The sequence below is a fragment of the Panthera leo genome, chromosome D4 (genome assembly GCF_018350215.1).
Source record: "Panthera leo isolate Ple1 chromosome D4, P.leo_Ple1_pat1.1, whole genome shotgun sequence".
NCBI lineage: Eukaryota > Metazoa > Chordata > Mammalia > Carnivora > Felidae > Panthera > Panthera leo.
The window spans coordinates 75,710,132-75,731,788 of record NC_056691.1 but is presented as its reverse complement, the minus strand read 5'-3'; the positions used below and the strand labels follow the sequence as shown (position 1 = coordinate 75,731,788).

Here is a 21,657-nt window from a genome sequence, read left to right as displayed (position 1 = left end):
CTTCTGAGAAACCTTCCTTAACTACCTCAAGCTGGGGTAGATACCCTTCCTATGTTTTCCCACAGCCTCCCTAGGCTCTTCACACTGGAGTGCTTTCCATGCTGCAGGAAAAACACCTGAATCATTGCCTGTTCAGCTCCTTCAAACTGTGTGCTCATGGGGCACCTGTGTGGCTCAGTCAGCTAAGTGTCTAATTCTTAATTTTGGCTCAGGTCATGATCCCACAGTTTATGAGATTGAGACCCATGTCAGGCTCTGCGCTGAGAGTGTAGAGCCTGCTTGGGATTCTCTCTCTCCCTCTCTCTGCCCCTTTCCTGCTCACTCTCTCTCTCTCTCTCTCTCTCTCTCACTCTCAAAAATAAATAAATAAACATTAAAATAAACAATGTGCTCATGAGGTCAGCACGGAATCAGGGCTCTATACCTAGTTCTAGCACAGTATATAGCATAGCACAGACACTTAGTAAATACTTGCTAAACAACAAATATTACTGAACATGATTATATTTGATTTGCATGATTTGGTCGATGAATGAATTAACAAATGAACACATACAAGAACAAAGAATGGATGAGTCGGGGACATACAGAAAGAGCCAGGAAAAGGAATGGGACTAAAAAAACAATGAAGTGGTGAGTCAGCTTGAGAGCCATAAAAACAGCATGAGAGAGCCACCTGCGTCTTCAGTTGACCCTGATTTGGTCTAAACTTCCTCAATCCTCTGAGGATTAATATGGCATCACATGTCAATGTTATGGCTAAGATCTTTAGGCAAGAGGCATCTTTCCAGAGGTTCCACTTTGTGTTACTGCTGACTCGTTCTTCACTCATTCATTCAACAACCATTCATGAAGCTCTGATGCTGTCACACACTAGCATGTTAAATTTTGTACTTAAGAATCTGAACCAAGTGAGAGAAGAAGGAAAAAAAAAGAAACAAAAACACAAGCACAGTTAAATATAAGGCAAGCCAAACAGTGATCAAGGACCAAAGATCCTGTTATACAACACCTATGTTCCAAACAGGAGACACTTTTGGTCTCTGTTCAAATATCACCCCATCGGAGTCCTTCCCTTACCACTTCTCTAAAATCACTAAATGCCACCCAACTGCGATATTATGCAATTATTTCTGGTTTGTGTCTCCCAGCTACATCGTAGGAATTAATGAGAACAAGGATCTTTTCTGCTCTGTTCACCACTACATCCCTAGTGCTTAGAAAATAGATGGATTCATGGTGGAAATCAAAAAATATTTGCTGAGTGAAGGGACTGATAGATAAACTACAGTTTTTGAGTGGATTGATGGGGTTCTGAGCACATAGAGTCCAGAGGAAGAGATGTGGGATCCAATTTGTAAAATTTGGACTCATATTCACAAGAAACTCCACCCAGATCATGTAAATATCTCCTTTCCTTATGTTTGTTTTCCCCAAGAATTATATTGAGAATGGCAAGAAGGTGAGGCAAAACAGACAGATATTGTGTTGGCAGGTTAACAGGTCTGAACGAGAGAGAAGAATCAATGGAATAATTAACTGGGATACACACATAAGCCAATTGGGAAAGGTGACTTCTAAGAATATTTCTAGTTGTAAATCAAAAGTCCTAAGCGAGGGGTGCAAACATATATGTTCAACCAGAGAATGAATGACTAAGAGCACTTAGCTTTGGAGTTGATAGATTTACATACAACCCCAGGTAGGTGGCTGGATAGCTGTGTAAAGACTGACCTCCAGGTCCTCATCCATAATCTGGGATAAGACCACCTACTTTGTGGGGTTGCTGTATAGATTCAATCAAATGAGATTACTTAAGTAACACATTCAGTAAATTCTTGACACATAGTAGGTACTTAGTAAATTACAGCTTCTCCATTTCTCTTCAACCGCCAAACTCTTTCCCATTCTTCATTCAAGAGCCATTCAAAAATATTCACTATCTCCTTTGTGCCAGGAATCGTTCTAGGGACTTAGAATGCACTAGCAGACACACAGGCAAAAATTCCAGTCCTCAGGAGGTTTATTTTCCTTAATTGCACCTCAATTCTTCCAAGTTTGGGTTAGAAGCCGCTGACTCTTTGTCTCTGTTTCTGCCTTTAGGGCATTATATACTGCAGTGACACTGCTTCCCTAACTCTCTTTCTTCCCACAGTGTGACCACCCTGAGCTCAGACTCCATGCCTGTCCATTCATTGTTTATGGTTTGCTTTATACCTCACTTTCTCTAAGCCAAAAAAAAAAAAAAAAAAAAAAAGGAAGAAGAAGAAGGAAGGAAGGAAGGAAGGAAGGAAGGAAGGAAGGAAAGTAAGCAAGTAAGTTAGCTTAGTTTTATCCAGAGTCTTTACTTAAAGAAATCTAAAGACTCCATGGAGACCCAAGGAGCATGGTGGCCAGTGCAGGAACACTTGGCAGTCAAGTTGAGAAAGAGAAGCTCCCCTGCTCTTTCTTCTCAGATAGGTGTCTAAAGAAATTGGCCATGTGACTTGGGCTTCTGGACTCCAAGAGTGGGTCACAGTAACTGACTGAGGTCAAGTGGCCCGTGAGTTGTAGTCTGCCTTCCACTTGCTGTATCTCAAACTTCAGCCAGCTTGGATGCATGTCTGAGCTCCAGAATTCTGCCTGTGCATTATTACCTCAGATGCTGTGGTGCTGTGGTTGACAAGGTGTTATTTGGAATTAGAATGACTCTGCCATTACCAGCTGTATTACATTGGATAAATCACTTTTCTGAGCTTCAGCTTTTTCTCTGAGCTTTACCTCCTCACACATATATGTAAAGCACTTAAAGCAGAGAGAATATCCAGCAAATGGTTGCCATTGCTGTTGTTATTTTTATCATCACCATTATTATTGTCTGCACACTACACATTTCACTGGGGTATCCTAGGGACTCAGTGAGGACCCCGCTGGGTACTGATTCTCATAGTCTCTGCTAAGTCCCTTTTACTACAAAAAAGTGAATGAATCACCTGTCACCTAAGAACAACGTCTACCCACAGCCAAGAGTTTAATGTGTTGGCCCTTCATTTTACAAAGGGGGAAACTGAAGCCGAGAGACGTGATACAACAGGTCTTAATAACATATGGTGAGTTAGTAGCAGAGACAATGCTGGTCCCCTTTCCCTCCATCAGTGTCACTTCTCATCCAATAGAGGGGTTTTCATGTAAGGGAGACAGTCTACATTTCTTCTTCATTCTGGCCAAAAGTAATCAGTCTCCTAGAAATGCCCATTGGGTAAGCACAGAAGCCTCTCCCTTCATCAGTGTCATACCTTGGGAAACTATCTCTAGTACAGATAACAGAAAGAATAAATATTTTTGCTGAGAGAAAAAAATGAAGACAAAGGTCAAAGGGAATCATGTAATGGGTTGAGTCAGGAAAGAAAAAGAAAGCATTTTTTTCTCTCTCTCCTCTTTTTCTCCAAAACAGTCTTTATATAGAACTTGTATAAGAGCCAATTTATTTGATATGGAAAAAATGTGAAAGCAGCAAAACATACCACACACACACATGCGTGCGTGCACACACACACACACACACACACACACACACACACACACAAAGAGGCATTTGTGTTGGAGTTCAGAACTCAAATTACCAAAAGATAAAGGAGTTGAAATGGTAGGTTGACTTGGAATGATGTTTTACTTGTTTTAGAGTCTCAGAGAACATTCAGGTCAGGAATGTAGTGTAGTCCAGTCTAGGTCTCCAATAAATTCAACGGGACACAAGAAGGACATAGAGGAAGTCAATGTAGGCCTCAGTCTAGCCATGTGTCTGACACGTAGCCTAAGAAAGATTTGTTGGTGAATGAAAGATCAAATGGTGCATAAAAGTGTGGGTCCGACTAGTGGTGGTTCTGGAAGTAAAGTGGTACAAGACTGTTCATTTTTTATCACGTAGTTAAGGTCTTCAGCACTGAAGTGTGAGCGTCTATAGGAAAGGCGCCGGGTCATTCCTGACATACCCAGATCCCAGTGAACACTTTGGCTCACAGAATGTTCTCAATACATATTCATAAATTGAGTGAGTATTGGGAACAAAACCTTGGAAATCCCAGAGCCTTATAGATCACTTTGAGCAGTGGCTATTAAACTGTATGTAACCATGGGGCACCTGGGTGTCTCAGTCAGTTAAGCATCTGACTTTGGCTCAGGTCACAATCTCACAGCTCATGAGTTTGAGCCCTACGTCAGGTTCTATGCTGACATCTCAGAGCCTGAAGCCTGCTTCAGATTCTATGTCTCCCTTTCTCTCTGCCCCTCCCCAGCTTGCACCCTGTCTCTCTCTTTCAAAAATAAATTAAAAACATTAAAAAAATAAATAAAATAAATGTAGCCAGTCTTAGAGTAATTTGGGAAGACCCTGTAGGCAAGTTTCTGATCAAGTTGTCTAGGCTGAGATCTAAGGACTTGTCCTAAGTTCTCAGGTGTTGTTGTTGCTCCTGGTCTGGGGCAGGAGAACCTGCTTTAGTGCAGTGGTTCTTAAATGTGACTGCACATTATAATCATCTGGTAATATTTTAAAAGACTTGATGGCCAGGCTTTATCCTCCTTACCAATTAAATAAATGCCTGGGGCATTGGTGGAGGGTGGGAGGTGGGGGTGGAGAGGGGATGCTGGCGAAACACAAGTGATTTTAAAGTGCCCCAAGTTTCCATAACGTGCACTTGACTTTGAGAACCCCCAGCCTAGTACGTCTTCCTCCTTGTAAATTAAGGCTTCTGAAGCCCCAGAAATGGTAAGTGATTAGCCTAAGATCCTAGAGCAAATCAATGACTATCTGGGAATGGAACTCAGGGGACTCTCGCTTCGTCAGTTGGATTTCCACCATTCCACATTTATCAACTCAAGTCAGCTCTCACAGGCACACAACTCCAGGCAAAAAAAAAAAAAAAAAAAAAAAAAAAAAAAAAAAAAAGCTGGATTTAAACTGAGGGTGTAAGGCATCTATGCTCTCCATTGTTTTATAAAGAAATTTTAAGTGGATGCATATTTATAGAATTTTACCACTCTAGACAAGCAAGAAGATGAAAGAGACAGAGTTATGGAATATTTTCAAGGCAAGATGATCCTTTAAATTTTAAGTACATTCTCAAACACAAACCAAGTGCTGCCTCTGAGTTCCTGAACAGATGTTCTTTCTTCATCTCTGAGTCAATGAATGGGCAAGGGTCTGCTTGTGATGTGCACGTTAATTGCTGGTATGTAAAAGGGAGTGCTGGAAAAGTATTTGAAAGTGGTTCTGTCTCTTAAAAAGATTAAAAGTTTCCTCCAGAACTTGGTTTCTATTAATGATTGGCTCAGTAAATATTTTCAAGTAGACAGAGCAGAGATTGTGTCTTCTATCGTCTTAGAACCAAAGAAAGTACCACAAAAAGGCCCATAGAAACCACTGACATGAGCACTGTCATCACACAGAAGAGGGAAGTGAGGCTCAAAGAGAACTGACGGGCTAATCTAAAATTAGTAAGTGGACCGGCTGGGGCTAAACCAAGGCATCTGACTTCCGAGCTATTGCTCTTTCCAGTACTCAAAGTGTTCCCTACCAATGTCCTTTGCACTTACAGGAGATATTCAACAGAAGTGTGGTGATTAACTTCGTAGATTTCTCGGTACCCAAGATAGTGGTGAAAGCACCCTCATTTGTTGGATTAAAGCAGAAGTTGGAATCACATCTTTAAGCAAAGACTGGTCGAAGGCACTGGCTTAGGAATCAGGACAGAACCTGATCTTACCACTTTCTAACTATGTGACCTTGGACAAGTGACTTCACGTCTTGAATCTGTTGCACCTTTCTTTGTAAAACAAGAAGGGTAACTGGGCTGGTTTGTGGAGAGGATGAAATAAATGAGTAGAAGATGCAAAGATCTCAGCCCATTGTCTGGCACACAGGCAAAGCACTAATGAGGTCACTATAAGGTGGCCTCTCAGAAAACATAAAACCTGACAATGTTGGAGGAAAAGGTAGCTTGAGAAATGAATATTAAGGATGAAAACTATCTCGCATAAAAGCCGTGAGCATCCCAAAAGGATCTTGGAGACCTAGAACTGCAAGGGCTCTTGAGGATCAAATGGGTTTGAACCTCTCTTCCACTTTGGATAAGGAAACAAAACAAGGACTGTGGCAGGTGATGTTCACCTTCCAAGAACATTCCCATGCAAATACACAGAACCATGCTCAATTCCCAGGCAACCTGCTACTTAACTTCACGCCCTTCTCATTCACTGAAAAAGCAATCCGAATGCATGAATCTTCAATTAAATATAAAAAGGAAATCATTAGCAAACTTCCATTCTTCCAATTTCATGAGTAATACCTGACTTACTCATTGCTAATCTTATACAGCCTCCTTCATTTAATTGTTGGGAAAACCAAGAGAGGTCTGGGAATCTTAGAGTTATGTTAGAGCTCTCCCCAAATTCCAGACCTCCTGGTTACTTGTGCTTTGCCATTCTCACCATATCAACTCTGCCTTATTAAGACCATTCCACACCCACTGCCAGGTTATGAATCCCTAGAAGTGAATCTGTCTGTGATGAATGTTTTTCCAAGACAGGCCTTTCTGACACTCCTTACATTTGCCCACCCACAAGACCACCTCCTTATCCAGAGAGTGCACTTACGTGTCCATGAATCTTCTATTGAGGTGTAGAAGGGAGGCCACATCCACCTGGAGAGGAGGGTCCCGGACCACCTTGTACTGCAGGGGCTTACACTCTAGGCAGAGCGGGCTGTCAGCAATGGAGGTCAACATGGCCGCATCAATCTCCAGGTGCTCATCCAATGTGTAGATCTGGATGCCGTACACCTCCTCACCCACATCCCGGAGTTTGATGGTCAATGGGACATCGCAGAAGACGTTCTGAGGGCCCAGGGAGATGTTCTTCCCACTGACAGTCAATAGTTTGATGTCATTGACAGCCCCACTAGAGTCCCAGTCAGTGGAGACAAAGGTTACCCATATGGTTAAAGACTCAGGGACCAAAGGGTAGCGAAATTCCAGTTCAAGGTAGCAGCCCTGTGGCTCAGGGCAGGCTGGAGGGACTGTGTGTGGGTTGACAGCTGAATTTGGGCTCCAGGTGCGGACACTGGACTTACAGGGCTGTTCAACATCTGGATGACCTATGGAGAAGAGATGAGGGTATGAGTTCCTGAAAGCCCAAGGAAAGTCTGGTCCTTGGAGCTTCCTGTACACAGTAGGAGAGACTGGTCTGACTAGAGCTCAGACAGAGGTGAAAAGAGAGGGAAGATTCTCAGTGTTTTGGTGACTCAGTTGTATGCACAGCATCCAGCCCATCTCCACCCTTGCAATACAGATCTTGGATAAATCACAAAACATTTGCTCACAACTACATTCAAGTAAGTGTCTTACTATTGAGTCAATGCCCAAACTTTCTTTCTTCATTCCCTACTTGCAGGCTTTGCTGCCCCAGATGGAAAGAAGGAAGGGACACACATTTGCTTAACACACATTTGCTAAACATCACCTGAACTTGCTTATTTCTTGCAAAGACTCATCTCAGAGGTGAGGCAACTAAGGCTCAGAAATGTGGAGTGGACTGATCAAAGTTTCACAGCTTGATGTGAAGGTCAGTCAGCATTGGAACCCAGTTTTGTCTCATCTTGAAGTTCATACTCTTTATTCTCCCTACTGCATGCAGAGGCCACAAAAATAAACTAGAATCCTTATAGTACTGCTTTCAGTACAACCTGCTTCAAATGACAGAAGAGCCAGAAACCTCCAGCAAAGAAGAGATGAGTGCAGATAGATCCTCCCATTGGATTGAGGATTCTGGGAGGGAAACTGTGTAGAACCATGAATGACAGAACTGGAAGGCGGCCCTGGAGCCATCTTATCTCTCCTCCTCCTCTTTACCACATGAGGTCATTCCATACCACTGAGCTTCTCAGAGCTCTGTCCAGTCTGACTCAGGAAAGGGGAGGGTTGGGTGAGGCAGGGGAGGGGGGAGAAGGAAGGAGGGATTCTTCTACTCTTTCCCCAGGGAGACAATGCCTCATCCCCACTGATCTCAGCCTGCAGTGACTTCTGAATTTTTCTCTGATGAGATCATGTAGTCCTAGACCCTCAGAGAGCTCTCCTTTGCACTGCTGAGAAAAGTAATCAGGACTCTGTAATGATCGGCTCTAATTTGTTTAAGGGAATCTAACAAGAGATACAGATCACTGGTGAGGGTAGGACGCAGGATCTCAAGTTGTCCTATTAGCCACATTTTTTTCCATCTTTTGGTGGCAAGTGGGATGCTGGGTATTTCCAAATCAAAAGGGAAAAGACAATCTTTGCTGGAAATGGCTTTGTGGTAGTGTTACAGCATCATAGGAATTGCAATGTGAAAACTAGAAAACCATTTTGGGTAGAAAAGCTATTCCAGTGAAGGCTATAAAAATGCCTCCAATCTCCATGCCTCTTCCCAGCCAAGGGAGAAGAGAGAAGACATCAAGTGGACATGGAGAAGAGAAAAAGAAAAGAAAGTGGGCGGGGGGGGGGGGGCGGTTGAGAAGAATTCAAAAGACTTTTTAGATATAACACATCAGAGCGGGAATAAATGGATATAACTACTCCACCATTCCTAGGCAAGGTTCGTCCATTTCAGCAAATGCTGGCTAGAAGTGACACTGCCAGTGATTTAAGTCAAAGGCACAATTAAGACTCCCTAGCGAGGCTGAAGCTTTCCTTCGTGTCGACTCTCCAACCCGACGGAGTCCCTGATTGTCTTAGCTTTATGAGTTGTTGGCACATACATTATCATTTATTCACTGAGCTTTCCTGAGGGCAACATTTTAATGTATATGGAGCACATTCCCTAGCCATTAATGTATTCATCTGTTTGTCATCAAGATCCTGTAAGACAGTTATCATTTTTGTCTCTCATATCTCTGTTTCACTCAATGACAGGTAGCCTTTATTTAATATAGTACCTGGTCCATAGACAGTGATGATAGTGGATATTCAATAAATATTTGTTAAATGAAGAATCTTCTATCTTGCTAATATGGAGTTAAAAAAGCAGCGAGTGCTTTGTGGAATGCAGAAGCCCATTGCATTATGGTGAGTGCCAGGTGAACATTCTACCTCCTCCTCGCACTTTCTCTTGGAACTGGAAAAGGATGCAACAATCTTTCTCCTTCTTTGGAGAAAATGGCTATCAGTGATGGGAGCCACAACAGAGCAAAGATGACAAATGTGTCTGTCCCCTGCCTTCTCCCTGATTTCTTGTTAATCAACAGAGGGACCAAATGCTTTTCAAAGGACAGTAAGGTGAGCCTGGACCTTACAGTCAAGTAGGTAAAGAGGAATGGAGATCTTAGCAAAGCTTGTGCTTGTACTGTCATCAGAGACAAACTTTTACATGTCAAAAAGAGCCTCAGGGTTATAGAGTCCAGCCATCACCAATGCAGCAACCCCTTGAACCATGCCAGGCTCCACGAACTGACCATCCTGAGTTCGGTGCCAGGCCAAACATGTTACATGCCTCATTTTTGCAATAAGTCTACGGCACAGGTCTTAAGAAACTCATTTTCCAGAAGAGGGAACTGAGACTCAGATGGTTAAGTCACTCCCTGATGGGGGACAGAATATTATGTGATACTGTTCATCCAGGCAGCATGCCAAACTTTGAAGCAATGGAAGCTGGGCTGAACTATAAGCTCATTGTGTCCCCTACTCTGATGATACCTACCTCACAGGGGTGCTGTAAAACTCAAAATGGGATGGTATACTTATCAGATGTCACAAATAGATTAGCTCTGTTATGAAACATAAGGAGGAAGGAACGGGGAAAAGCTTGGGAGGAAGAGGTAGTCTGAGCAAAGAGAACAGCTTGAGAGTGAACAGGAACAAAGATGACTGTGGTTGTGAGTGCAAGGGAGAGTAGCAAGTGGTGAGGCCAGCAAGCTAAACATAACCCAGATTCTGGAGAGTCTTGTATGGCACTTTAAGGAAACTGCACTTTATACTGAGAAGGATGGAGGGGCTAGTGAAAAATTTTAAGCAAACAAGTGAAAATTATCTTTTAGCAAAACCACTTTTTAGAGTCACAGATACTATCTATCCATCTATGTATTTGTCCATCTATCTGTCCGCCTGTCCATCCATCCATCCATCCATCCATCCATCCATCCATCCATCCATCTGTCCGTCCAAAGAATAATTACTGACTGCCTGGTCTGTGCCCAGTGCTAGGCTAGTCCCTGGGAAAACAGGTTTCTATACACATGGCCTCTGCCCCCATGGAGCTTCTAGTCTAGTGAAACCAGGTGAGAAATGATTGTACTAACACAGACAATCACACCTGTGGCTTGGACAAGGGACCCTAAAAAGAGATGAGGACCAACCCAAAGTGCCTAAGAGCGAAAAAATGAACAAGGCTAGAAAGTTGACTGGGAGTGACTGTGAGGCAGGGAAAAGGGCAGAGAAAAGGGGGAAGGGAGGAGAAGGGAAGGAAGGAAGGAGGAAAAAAGAAGGAAGGGGGAAGAAAGAAAAGCATGAAAGTACTGTTACTTCATTATTAATACCTACCCTTTTGTATATACGGTGATTACATGAAAAGGTACATGTTGATACAAGCCGTGCACTAGAAATGAGGCTACATATGTGTGAAATATATTTATATATACTTATGCTGATTTAAATGTACATTTATGAAGATCCATACAGACACCTATAATATATCTTTGTGTATATACCCTGCAGCTGTTGACACAAATAGAGTTATAAAAACTTAGTGCCAAGTTTTTCCAGATGAATACTTCAGCACACCTGAAATATTATGGGCAGAAAAATGGGGGAAAGGACTCACACAGATAAGAAAAAATGAAAACAGCTAGTGCCATGTGTCACTCTCACGGAAAACCCAACATTTGCGAGATGTTACATGCTTGGACATGTGATCTTACCAGAGATCTGAGTTGATGAGGCCTAACTATCTCAGTCCTGGGTGACAAGTGTCCATGGTATTAAACACCTCAAGAAACACTCAACTCTGAAATACAGTTTTTGCTCAAGATATAGGAAAACAGGGTTTCTTCTGAGTCCAATCACCTTCTGTGGCCAAAGGCAAGAATTTCTGTGACTGTATTTACCTGAAGTTCATGGAACAGAGTTAATGGAACACCACAGATGTGCAATAAATATTTGTTAAATGATAAATATTCTATCTTATTAATATGGAGTTAAAATAAAGAAGTTACAGCTCTGTGGAATATTAGAGCTAGAGAGAACGTTTATTCTGTGCATGAGATGCTATCTTCAGAGAAGCTAAGTGACTCATTCAAGGTCACAGAGCACATTAATGTTGGGGCTCAGACCAAGGTCCAGTCCTCTTTATCCCCCCACCCCAAAGATCTGTCTGGCATTGCTCATGGATTTGAGAGTTTTATGTTAGTTTGGGAAGTCTAAAAACTTAAACATGCAAAGATAAATAGGATGAAAATGAGTTGAGAAATAAATTGCAGAGTTTGGCTCATGGAAAAGTTTATTTCTTCAAGGATATTAAAAGGGTCTGAGCCAAAAGGATCACACAGCCTGTAATAGGATGCTCTAAAAAAAGAACAGTGTCTTTTCCTGGCCTGCATGCACTAAATTTACATATTCTGAAGGAAAACCCAAGGCTGCTGGGTTTCCTTGCATGCCTGAGTCAGCTCAGGGAACGAGGGGGCTCAGCACTTCGAGTTGAACTCTGCTCTACATCGTGCTTTAAGAAGGTCAACAGCAAACCAGGAACAGACCTAACCAATTGACAGTTCGGTTGGATGGAGGTGTGGGGAGATGTCTGAAAATTATTTCATTCATGCAACTGGCAGAACAAACCAAGATGGTTTTAGCCAGAGAAGTCTCAGTGGAGAGTCTTGCTGATTATATCTCCTAAATCTCTCTCAATTCCATTGACTTCTCTCCATTTCTCACTGCCACGGACCACACCCTGGCCACCACCATCCCTATTCCAGATTCCTGCAACAGCCACTGCTCCCTTTCCCCCAGCACACTCCTCAGGCTCTTCACCACAGAGCAACCCACGCAACCTTGACAACATGTACATCTCGCCATGCAACAGACTCCTGCCAAGGCACGTGGTGCCTCCTTGCTGCCCTCAGGAAAAACCCATCGTTATCCAGTCATTATAGAACACTCAGTCCAACCTTCCCCGACTCCACACCTTACTCTTCATGCTCCAAACCCTCTTAATCTCTCAGAGCATTACTGAAGACCTTCTGTTTATGAGGGTTACATCTACTAGTAGTTGCCATACTATCAATGAAAACTGAGAAACTTTAGAACACAAGAACACATATGCATGTGCTCTATAGCTATTGGAGCAGTAATAACATCGCATTCCATGCAGGACGGGAAAGCTCCATTCTCACGAGAGACTGGGAGTGGAAATGGTAATCAGTATCATAGCATCATTATGAAAATAATTTTGGTCTTTGAAGATACCCTATAAAGTCTCTAGGAATGCCATAATCCTCCAGATCAGACTCAAAAAACCACTGTTCTAAACATACCCAGCTTCTTTCATGTTGTCAAATGTGCCTTGCTCACTGGTCTGGTGACATTTCCTGGGTGGCCTTAGTCTCAGTTCTACATGAGGCCAGCTTCTCACTGCTTCCCCCAGCACTCTGTGCTTCGATCAGCATGGGCCTCACTGCACCGGCTGGTTACCATCCAGCACCACTGTTAGATGGCCAGCTCCACCTTGCCCCATGCACCCAGCACAGTGCCAGGCACACAGTTCCTACCGTGGTCACAGGTGAGACTTGTTCATTCTGTGCGCACACAATGTGTTGTCAGCTGGAAGAGACACGCATTTTCTTCCAGGAAAACCCAACGTGGGTTCTGCTGGCATGGAAAAGTCACGACTGTGGATTTCAGAAAGAACTTTCTAACGAATGGAAGGCCAAGGAATGTATGAGCTGGTGCTAGGAGAGACTCAGTGAGGGAGGGCAGGAGGGGGATTCCTGCACTGGGTGGGAACTGGGGCTGGATGACCCAGCCACCCCTTCCAAGTCTGACAGCCCGTGATTCTGTGAGGCTGAACTGAGGGCTTCTCCCAGACATCCCTCTTGCTTTACATTCCAGATGGATTTGTTTAGAGTTCCCAAGTTCAGCTCTCATTTTTATTTTAAGCTACTTTAGAAGATAACAAAGTACAGTGCTGTCATTTTTCTCCTTCACTTTCCTCTCTGATCCCTCTCCCTTGCTTTATTCTCTGGCTTTTTCTTTCCAACCTCCTTTCTAAAAATATAAAGGAAAAGAGGGGAGTTCTCACTGAACCTCAGTGAGGAATCAGATTCTGCTCCCTCTGATGGACTGTGGTCCCCACCCAGGGACCATGGACATGAGCTGCCCTGCACAGAAGCAAGAGGGACCGGGTGGTCGGGGGGGGGGGGGGGGGCGGAGTTCTACGCGGAAGTCTCTGAGGGTAAGGGAGAACATGGGGTCTCTGCCAGCCTGGCTTCAGACACTAGATCTGAGCCCTAAAGAAGGGGACATTGCAAAAGGAAACTGAGTAGGCAACTTTCCATGAGATTCTGTTAAGTTCCAAGTGGCTGCTGCAAAGCCAAGTGACCATGGGACAAAGAATTGGGTAAAAGGCACTCTCTTAATTTCTGTAGAAAACCCAGTAGATCTGGCAGTGTGCAGGACTAGAAGACAGCACAGAGACTGTTAGCCCTAGGGAGGTCTGGGAGACCCCCAGACGGGGAGGGTGTGGTCATGGGGAGAGCCCACAACAGTGGCAATCACGAGGTGCTTCCCTCAAGTGTCTTGCTGATAAATGGATCCCAAAAAGGAGGGTACATGGCAGAAAACATTGAGAGGGATAGCTGTGGTGTATATGTGGATGCCCTGGGGATTCTCAGAAACAACCAAAGAAGATAAAGACTACTGAAACCTTGACCACCCCCTGCCCCCCCACCCAGGTATGTGTGCTGATTCTAAGGTGATCTTGAACCAACAGGCTGTCGGGGTCAGGAGGCGTGTATAAACACACATACAAGCTGTGTCTTTATCAGGTGTGTGGCCTCAGGCACTTGTTCAATATCTCAGCACCTTGGTTTCCTCAAATTTAAAGTGGGATGTCATACCTAACGCAGTGAAGAGTTCAAAGACTATGTGTTGAATCGACGCATGAGTATTGGCCTTGATCTTGGCCCAAGGGTGCAAACTTCTAGTTGTACGATGAATAAATTCTGGAGTTTTAATATACAACATGGGGACTCTAGTTAATAATACTGCATCATACACTTGAAAATTGCCTAGAGAGTAGATCTTATATGTTCTCACCACAAAAAAAAAAAAAAAAAAAAAAGTATGAGATGATGGATGTGTAAACTAACCTTACTGTGGTAATTACTTCACAATGACACATGTATCAAATCATCACTTTGTACAATGTGATGTTAGATGTCAATTATGTCTCAATAACACTTGGGGGAAAAGACAAAAATAAAATTTTAAAAAATAAAATTAATAAAAGAATAAAATTATAAAAATAAATAAATAAATAATAAAATAAAATTTAAAAACTTGGCCTTGAAGATTCCATAAAGATCAAATGAGATAGTATGTAAAGAGTTGTTCTTTGTACCCCTAACCTGTAAATGAGCTTCCAGGTGGCCTTACCTTCTGCTTCCCGAGGACTCCAGTGTCCTGATGGGCCACAGGGCATCGGGGAGGAGGCATTAATGGCATACTGCACCAGGATTCTCCCTTCCAGACAAAGTTCACATGCTGATCCCAATTCTCTAGGAGGCCAAGGAAAGAAGGGAAATGCACTGACTTAGGAACGGTTGAATGAGCTCCTGATCCAGGGCAGAAGACACAACAATTCCACATTACCCTATCCTCCTTATCCTTGCCAAAGATTCCAGAATATGAGCATAAGTGAAATTCCTCCCCAGGGTTCAGCAAAGATCTTATTTAGGCCTATGTGGTTTCTGTCATAACGACAGAAACACTTCTTTAATTTCAAGCAGCACAGAATCAACAGGCCAACTACTTACTACCTGTACTAATCTTAGTTTCATCAGACATTCAAGGCTCCACTGAGGACTTGATGTGTGCTTGCGAAAAAATCTTTAGTCCCATTTAACCTCAAATTTTATTCTTTTAACAGTGCTTATCAGGTACCTCCCATGTGCCAGACACCATCCTGGGTCCTAGGTATGAAATACAAAGAAGGCATGATCTAGTTCCTTCATTCAAAAATGAGTTGGGTGAACCAGATGGTGCCTATAGAACCTTCCAGCCCTGACACTGTGCGGATGGATGAATCACCTTTGATTTAACAATGAAAAGCAGTTTCTTTACCATGGTATCAAATTCCTTTTAGCAGCTTTCCAAGGGGCAAGCCAATCCCTTGAAGGGAACAGCCCTAGAAGTGGAATGTTATGGTGGCTTCCACTACCATCTAGTGTCTCATGTATCTGGATTCAATCTCCCCTTAGCCACAATAGCCTCTGGGATCTTGCTTGTTCTCCAGACTTGGCATCTGTTTAGGAGGCAGCTGCCAGGAGGGGAGAGGGATCAGCCCATTATTTCTCAAAATGCAATGGTCCTGCCAATACCCCTTTCATCATTCCTAGAAGAATCTTTATCCCTTGACTACCTGAAAGATACAGTGGAGGAGCCTTAGGGCTTTCCCTTCACAGAGAAGCTCTATAGCCCTTGGGATCACATGGTAAGAAAGAGTATACTTGTAAGCATCTGTCTATTGGTGTTCCCCATTCCTCTTCCACACAGCTACCTGGGAACTCATCCCCAAACCTATATCTTAACAGATCATTCTCCTGCTTATCTGCTTATATGGTGGTCAACATATGTGGATGGGTGGATGGGTGAATGGGTGGGTGGCTGGGAAGATGGATGGATGGTGGATGGGTGGATACTGGCTGGGTGCATTGGTGAGTGGACGGGTGGGTGGATGGATGGATGGATGGATGGTGGATAGGTGGGTCGTAGATGGGTGGATAGATGGGTAGGTGGATAGATGAATGGATGAACACCAGTAACTCAGACATGTTGCTAAGACTCATGACTAACCTAGTCTAGACCCTCAAATTGCAGAATTTGCATCCTCAGCTTTATCACTGTAAATATAAAATCATACATAGGTAGAAATTTTGCAAGCATATTGATATCCAGTGGTAGGAGAATGATGAAATAGCCTAAGATTAACATGGTCAATAAAATGGTAAAAAGTCATTACAAAAATGTTCCCTGAAATTTCATGGAATGCTATAATGTTAAGTGAAAAAGTTGTATTCAAAACTGAATTTATAGCAGCAGCTCAGTACTGTTCAAATAACTTCAATATTACAAAATATTGGCAGCAATGTCTGGGTGGTGGAACAAGTATAGGATGATCCCCATTTTTATTCCTTCTGGTTTTCTGAATTTTCTATATATTTTGAATATCTAGGAGTTACTCCTGGACTAGCAATCACAATAATTATACAAATATACTTGTAGACAGGGAATGAGGAGTGGAGAGAGAGTTCCTTACTCTGGAAGGCTGAGTTCCATTACAATGACCACAAACCATGCATAGCGGCTCAGAGTCACATGACTGGCTCTATGATGACAATGAGATTATAAAGGTTCTGGGATGGAATCAGGAACCACACTGACCTTAATGGACATGGAACCTTTCTTTCTATTTCTTTATATGTCATGCTTCAGATGACACTCATAGAGTGAGTGCCCTGTACTTCACAGAGTTCTTGACACATCCTCGGTTTCCAATAAATACTTTGATGAGTGACTAAACCATCATCCACCTGACAGTAAATGTGCCTTGTTTGCACAGAGCCCTACAAAGTACCTTTGGTCGTATTCAATCATTGGTTCATGTATTCATTCATTTTTTCATCTGTTCATTCAATGGGTAGTCATTGAACAGCCTCTAGCTGTTAGCACTGTACAAGTACCAGACATTGACCATCGAAGGGTGAGGAAATTAGATGTGCTACCTATACCTCATAGAGCTTGCAGCCTGGTGGATAGTCCATAAACAAGTAGACAGATATAAAATAACAGGCTCATTAAGTTCTAGAAGCAAAGGAAATGTAATGACGTATGCAAGAATACCAGTGGGAGAGGTGTACTGGGCTAATTAAAATTGGAACAGTCATGAAAGGCCTTAGTGAGGGAATGCCATCTATGGTGAGAGCTGAAGGATGACATAAAGAGTGGATATAAAGTATTCCAGGGGCAGTCACAGGAACATAAAGGACCTAAGCAGGAAAAAAAGGGCTTGGTGTATAGGGATCCCAAAGGAAGTGTGAGTGACAGGAGTCACGAATGAAGGAAAGAGTGGTAAGAGAGGCAGTTGGACAAATAGGCAAGGATTAGATCATGGGAAGTCCTGTAGACCACATGGTGACCATACATAAAAGAAATGGGAAGCCACTAGAGGGTTGTAAGCCACTGGAGCCACTCCAAGTCATGGAGCAACATGATATAATTTACATTTTAAAAAGATTGCTCTGAATGCTAAATGAAACATGGATTGAGGAAAGAAGGACAAAAGTAAAGGCTAAGTCAGCAACTAAAAAGCAATGGTGTGATTCTGGGCAGTGGGTCATGTTCCCATTTTACAGATTAGGAAATAGAAGATCATGAGTACAATGTACTCACGCCAAGGTTATAGCTTGTAAAGGCTTTACCAAAATCAGGAAGTATCTATACATCCAGGGAGTATATAGTATTTTTTTTTTTACCTCTGGCATTTATTTGATTTTTATTTGCACCTGTATCTACACACACACACACACACACACTCACTCTCTCTCTCTCTCTCTCTCTCTCTCTCTCTCTCTCTCTGAAATCACAGACATACAGGATGTTAACACTGGAAGAGATCATCTTTCTTACCTAGGTTCCATGAGAATCAAAGCTTAAAGCTCAAGTCTGTGCTAATATGGCAGCCAGCAGTCACATGTGGGTCTTTGAACGTAAGTTAATTAACATTAAATAAATTTAATAAATTGTAAATTAAATAAATTTAAATAAATTCAGTTCCACCCTTGTCACATTTCAAGTGCTTCATAGCCAGTTGGCTAATGGCTACCATATTGGATGGTACAGATAGAGAATATTTCCATTACTGCAGAAGTACCATTGAACAGTGCTTCTTTAAGATGTCCACTGTGTATGATGAGTTTACTTCTCTCCTATGCATCTAGAATGGTACTCATTATGTACCATTCTAGGGAGAATTGAGAAAATAGTTACTCAAGTCATTTGCTGTGTTCTGAGATTTGCAATAGGAACCTTGGTTGCAAAAGGCTAGATGCCCTTTGGCTTACAGATCAGAAGACTGAGGCTGAAGAGGAAGAGGAAATGAATGAGGTTGCAAAGACTTGACACCCAGGTCTCTTGCTTCTCAGTCCAGAATTCTTTCTAATACCCCACCACCAATTGTTCAGATAACTGAAACCATTCCGTCAACACATGTTTGCAAGACAGATAAAAATAAAGGAGTTAGAAAAGCCAGGGGTGGCCTTGAATTATTTATTCAGTTGCCCATGTGTGAGGACACAGGCTGTGGGAGGATCTGAATATGTTTTTTTAAGGAAAACCCTTGTATTCTCTTAGACCACAGATGTGAGGAACAGCAGGAGGACGTAGGGATGGCCAGGGGCGAGAGGTTGGCATTGATGGATGTAGTGGAAAACACCAGAGATTTTGCAGGGAAAGAGAATTTTCAAGTAGCTAAACAGCTCTGGGAAACTTTGTATGAGATGGGAGCTAATATTTCTTGAACATAGAGGGTGTGCTAGGCATACCACAGATGTCACATGTTTGTTGAATTCCCCACAAAATCCAGCTGAAGTGGGCACAATTACGGAAGAAGATTCAGAGGGTCAGAGAGAGTAAGAGGTGAGATGGCTTGCCAAAGGCCCCATAGACCAAGAGTGGTGGAGCGGGGAGCGGAGTGCAGACAATTTGTCAGTAGAGCTTGTATGCTCTGCACCAGGCCAATGCACATGAGTGCAAACTGAGTGTATGCGGGAGTGATAGCTCCATTTCTTTATAACAATTTATTGAACTGGTGGACCAACTTCCTTTAGTCATAGCCTATCGTCTACGTAGCTGTTAACCCTAATTAGACATGTTTCTAAAATGTCAGTTTTAATTTAACATATGATAACTCCGTTATGAAATCTTAGACTGAACAGAATAGCTATTGTACGAGCCTCAAGTACCAACTGACTATAGGTTATTAAAAACATATTGATTGGAGCTGAGGGTACCATGTAATAGAGACCTATCTCATTACACAACAATTAACCCTCCAATAGGTTCCAACAATCAGATGGTATTTATTTAATGGACAATAACTGCTTTATGAAATATAAATTAAATACATACACAGGAAGCTTCATTTACAAAACTTCCATTTTTAAGTGGAATTGAGGCCAAGGCTTGACCAAAAGTCTGATACTTCTCATCGCCACAGAAAAAATAAATAAATCTACAGGCTGCTGGAGAGCCTGCTCTGAAGTGTCACATGAGGTTTCCCAAACCCAGCTCTGAGCTCCCAGTGAGGGCGGCTGGGGGCAGGGGAAGGGGGTTTTTATAGAGGGCCCAGGGATTACATTTCCTTCCCCTATGAACACATGCACCCAGCTGCCAGACAAAGGTTCTAGATTCAGAGACTGATGGTACTGTAGAAAATTAGAGCTCCAATTTTTTTTAAGAAGGCTCCACGCCTGGTGAGAAGCCCAATGCAGGGCTTGAACTCACGACCCTGAGATTAAGACCTGGGTCGAGATCAAGAATTGGACACTCAACCAACTGAGCCACCCAGGTGCCCCAGAGCCCCAATTTAATGTGGCACCGTGAACTAATATGTATTTACACACACACACACACACACACACACACACACACACACACACACACGAGAGCTCCTTACCACCTTCTGTGGCTCTTTTGAGGGTAGGGGTAACACCCCCTTCATAATTCAAATTTTAGACGGACTTAATGAAAACACACAGGGGCCAGAGACAAGACGCTGCAAAATGTGAGTCAGAGCCCAGCTCCCACCAACTTCTACGGGCTCTTGGTCAAATCTCTCAGCCTCTTTCAGTTCCAATTCCTGCCTTACCCAGCAAATGAGGAAAATGATTCCCCCTTCATAGAGTTACTAGAAAGAGTAAATGAGACTCTGCAAACAAAGCTTTTAATGCAGAATCTTTCCCAGAGTAAGCACTTAATGAATGGCAACAGCCACAACCTCAGAGAATTATTTGTTAATCATTAGCTGGCTTTTATTTTTGCCATCATCAATGGTATATCATCAGTATTAGATAAAACACTCCAAAGAAGGGCTGGGATAGAGGTTAAGACACTAATAAGCCCTAAATTAAAGGCAAGGGTAAATGTCAACATCTTAATCTATTTTCCCGACTCTTTAGAATCTGTTTTCCTTAAAGCCTGAGCTCCTCAGAGGGTCTCAATGCTGAAAGGCATCACAAGAGACCCCTGGATTCAGGTTCACGCCTGCAGACCACTGAGGCATCGTAAGACACACGTTTCTGAGGTAGAAGACCACTCTGCATGGGAAAGTAACTTGCCCAAGTCAGTACAGCTAATAAGTGGCAGACGGGGGAGCAAAACTCCTGTACCTCGGTTTATCATTCCTGGTCTTCTAAAAATTCTACCCTCAATTCTACAAAGAAATACTCTGCACAAAGATTCTAATTATATGTATTATACATATATTATATATATATGCATGTATATTCACGTATGATATGAATATGTACATATACACATATACGCCTTGATATTTAATATATATTATACATGTATTACAATTACCCATTAACCAGGGGCAATTTCAAATCCTGAATGCATGGAGAAGAGATCAGGACCTCCATCCCAGAGGATAGAGTTTCCAGGTATTTCAGAATAAAATAAAGCTAAACATTCATTCATTGAAAGCATGCATCATTACTTATTAATTTCGATTAGCAATCATTCATGTATCCCCTGACCCCCAAATCTACAACATGCCTATCTGGACCAGTCACTGTTAAGTGGCTGAACTGCCAGGGGCTCCAGATGAACAAGAGAGCAAGGACAGAGAAAACAGCACAACTCCTCTCCAAGACTGCTTCCCTTCTGAAGTCCCTTCTTCTTGGCAGGAGAGAGAGGGATCACCACTTCACAGGCCACACTCACCTTTCAAAGAAGTGGCCATCGATGGGCGGAAACCACTCTAGCGTCACGGAGTCGGTCGTGTGGCCCACGATCTGGGGGGCCAGGGCGACAGGCGCCGGCTTCCTGGAGGGCTGCCAGCTCTGGTACACCAGGTCCAGGTAACAGTGCATTCTGGCAACTTGATTGGGCGTGAAGGAGTCCGTGCAGTCATCATCTGCGAGCGGGCAGAGGGAGAGATAAAAACCTGGCTGCATGGGAGGGCATGAGAGAGTTATGACGTCTCCCAGGGAACAGCCAGCCAGCACCCCAGTCCTTGCCAACACAGAGCTGGCCTCTTTCAGTGCTTAAGAGTTAATGGTCTGTGCACAAATGAGTGCAGTCATCACCTCTGGAGGCAGGTGAGAGGGAACGGGAGGAAGGGGAGGGTGGATGGGACTGAGCAGCCCAGAGGTCACAGCTA

At 43.0% G+C, this 21,657-nt stretch overlaps 1 protein-coding gene across 1 annotated transcript in view; it reads right to left on the bottom strand.

The window, feature by feature from the left end:
• Positions 1 to 21,657, bottom strand: part of PAPPA (pappalysin 1) — a 240,756-nt gene that overhangs the window by 153,595 nt on the left and 65,504 nt on the right. Inside the window, exons 5-7 of the mRNA XM_042913034.1 lie at positions 21,219 to 21,411; positions 14,649 to 14,770; positions 6,631 to 7,129 (exon numbers count right to left, since the gene is read on the bottom strand). Coding sequence (XP_042768968.1) covers positions 6,631 to 7,129; positions 14,649 to 14,770; positions 21,219 to 21,411 — 814 coding nt within the window. The remainder of the gene's footprint in view (positions 1 to 6,630; positions 7,130 to 14,648; positions 14,771 to 21,218; positions 21,412 to 21,657) is intronic.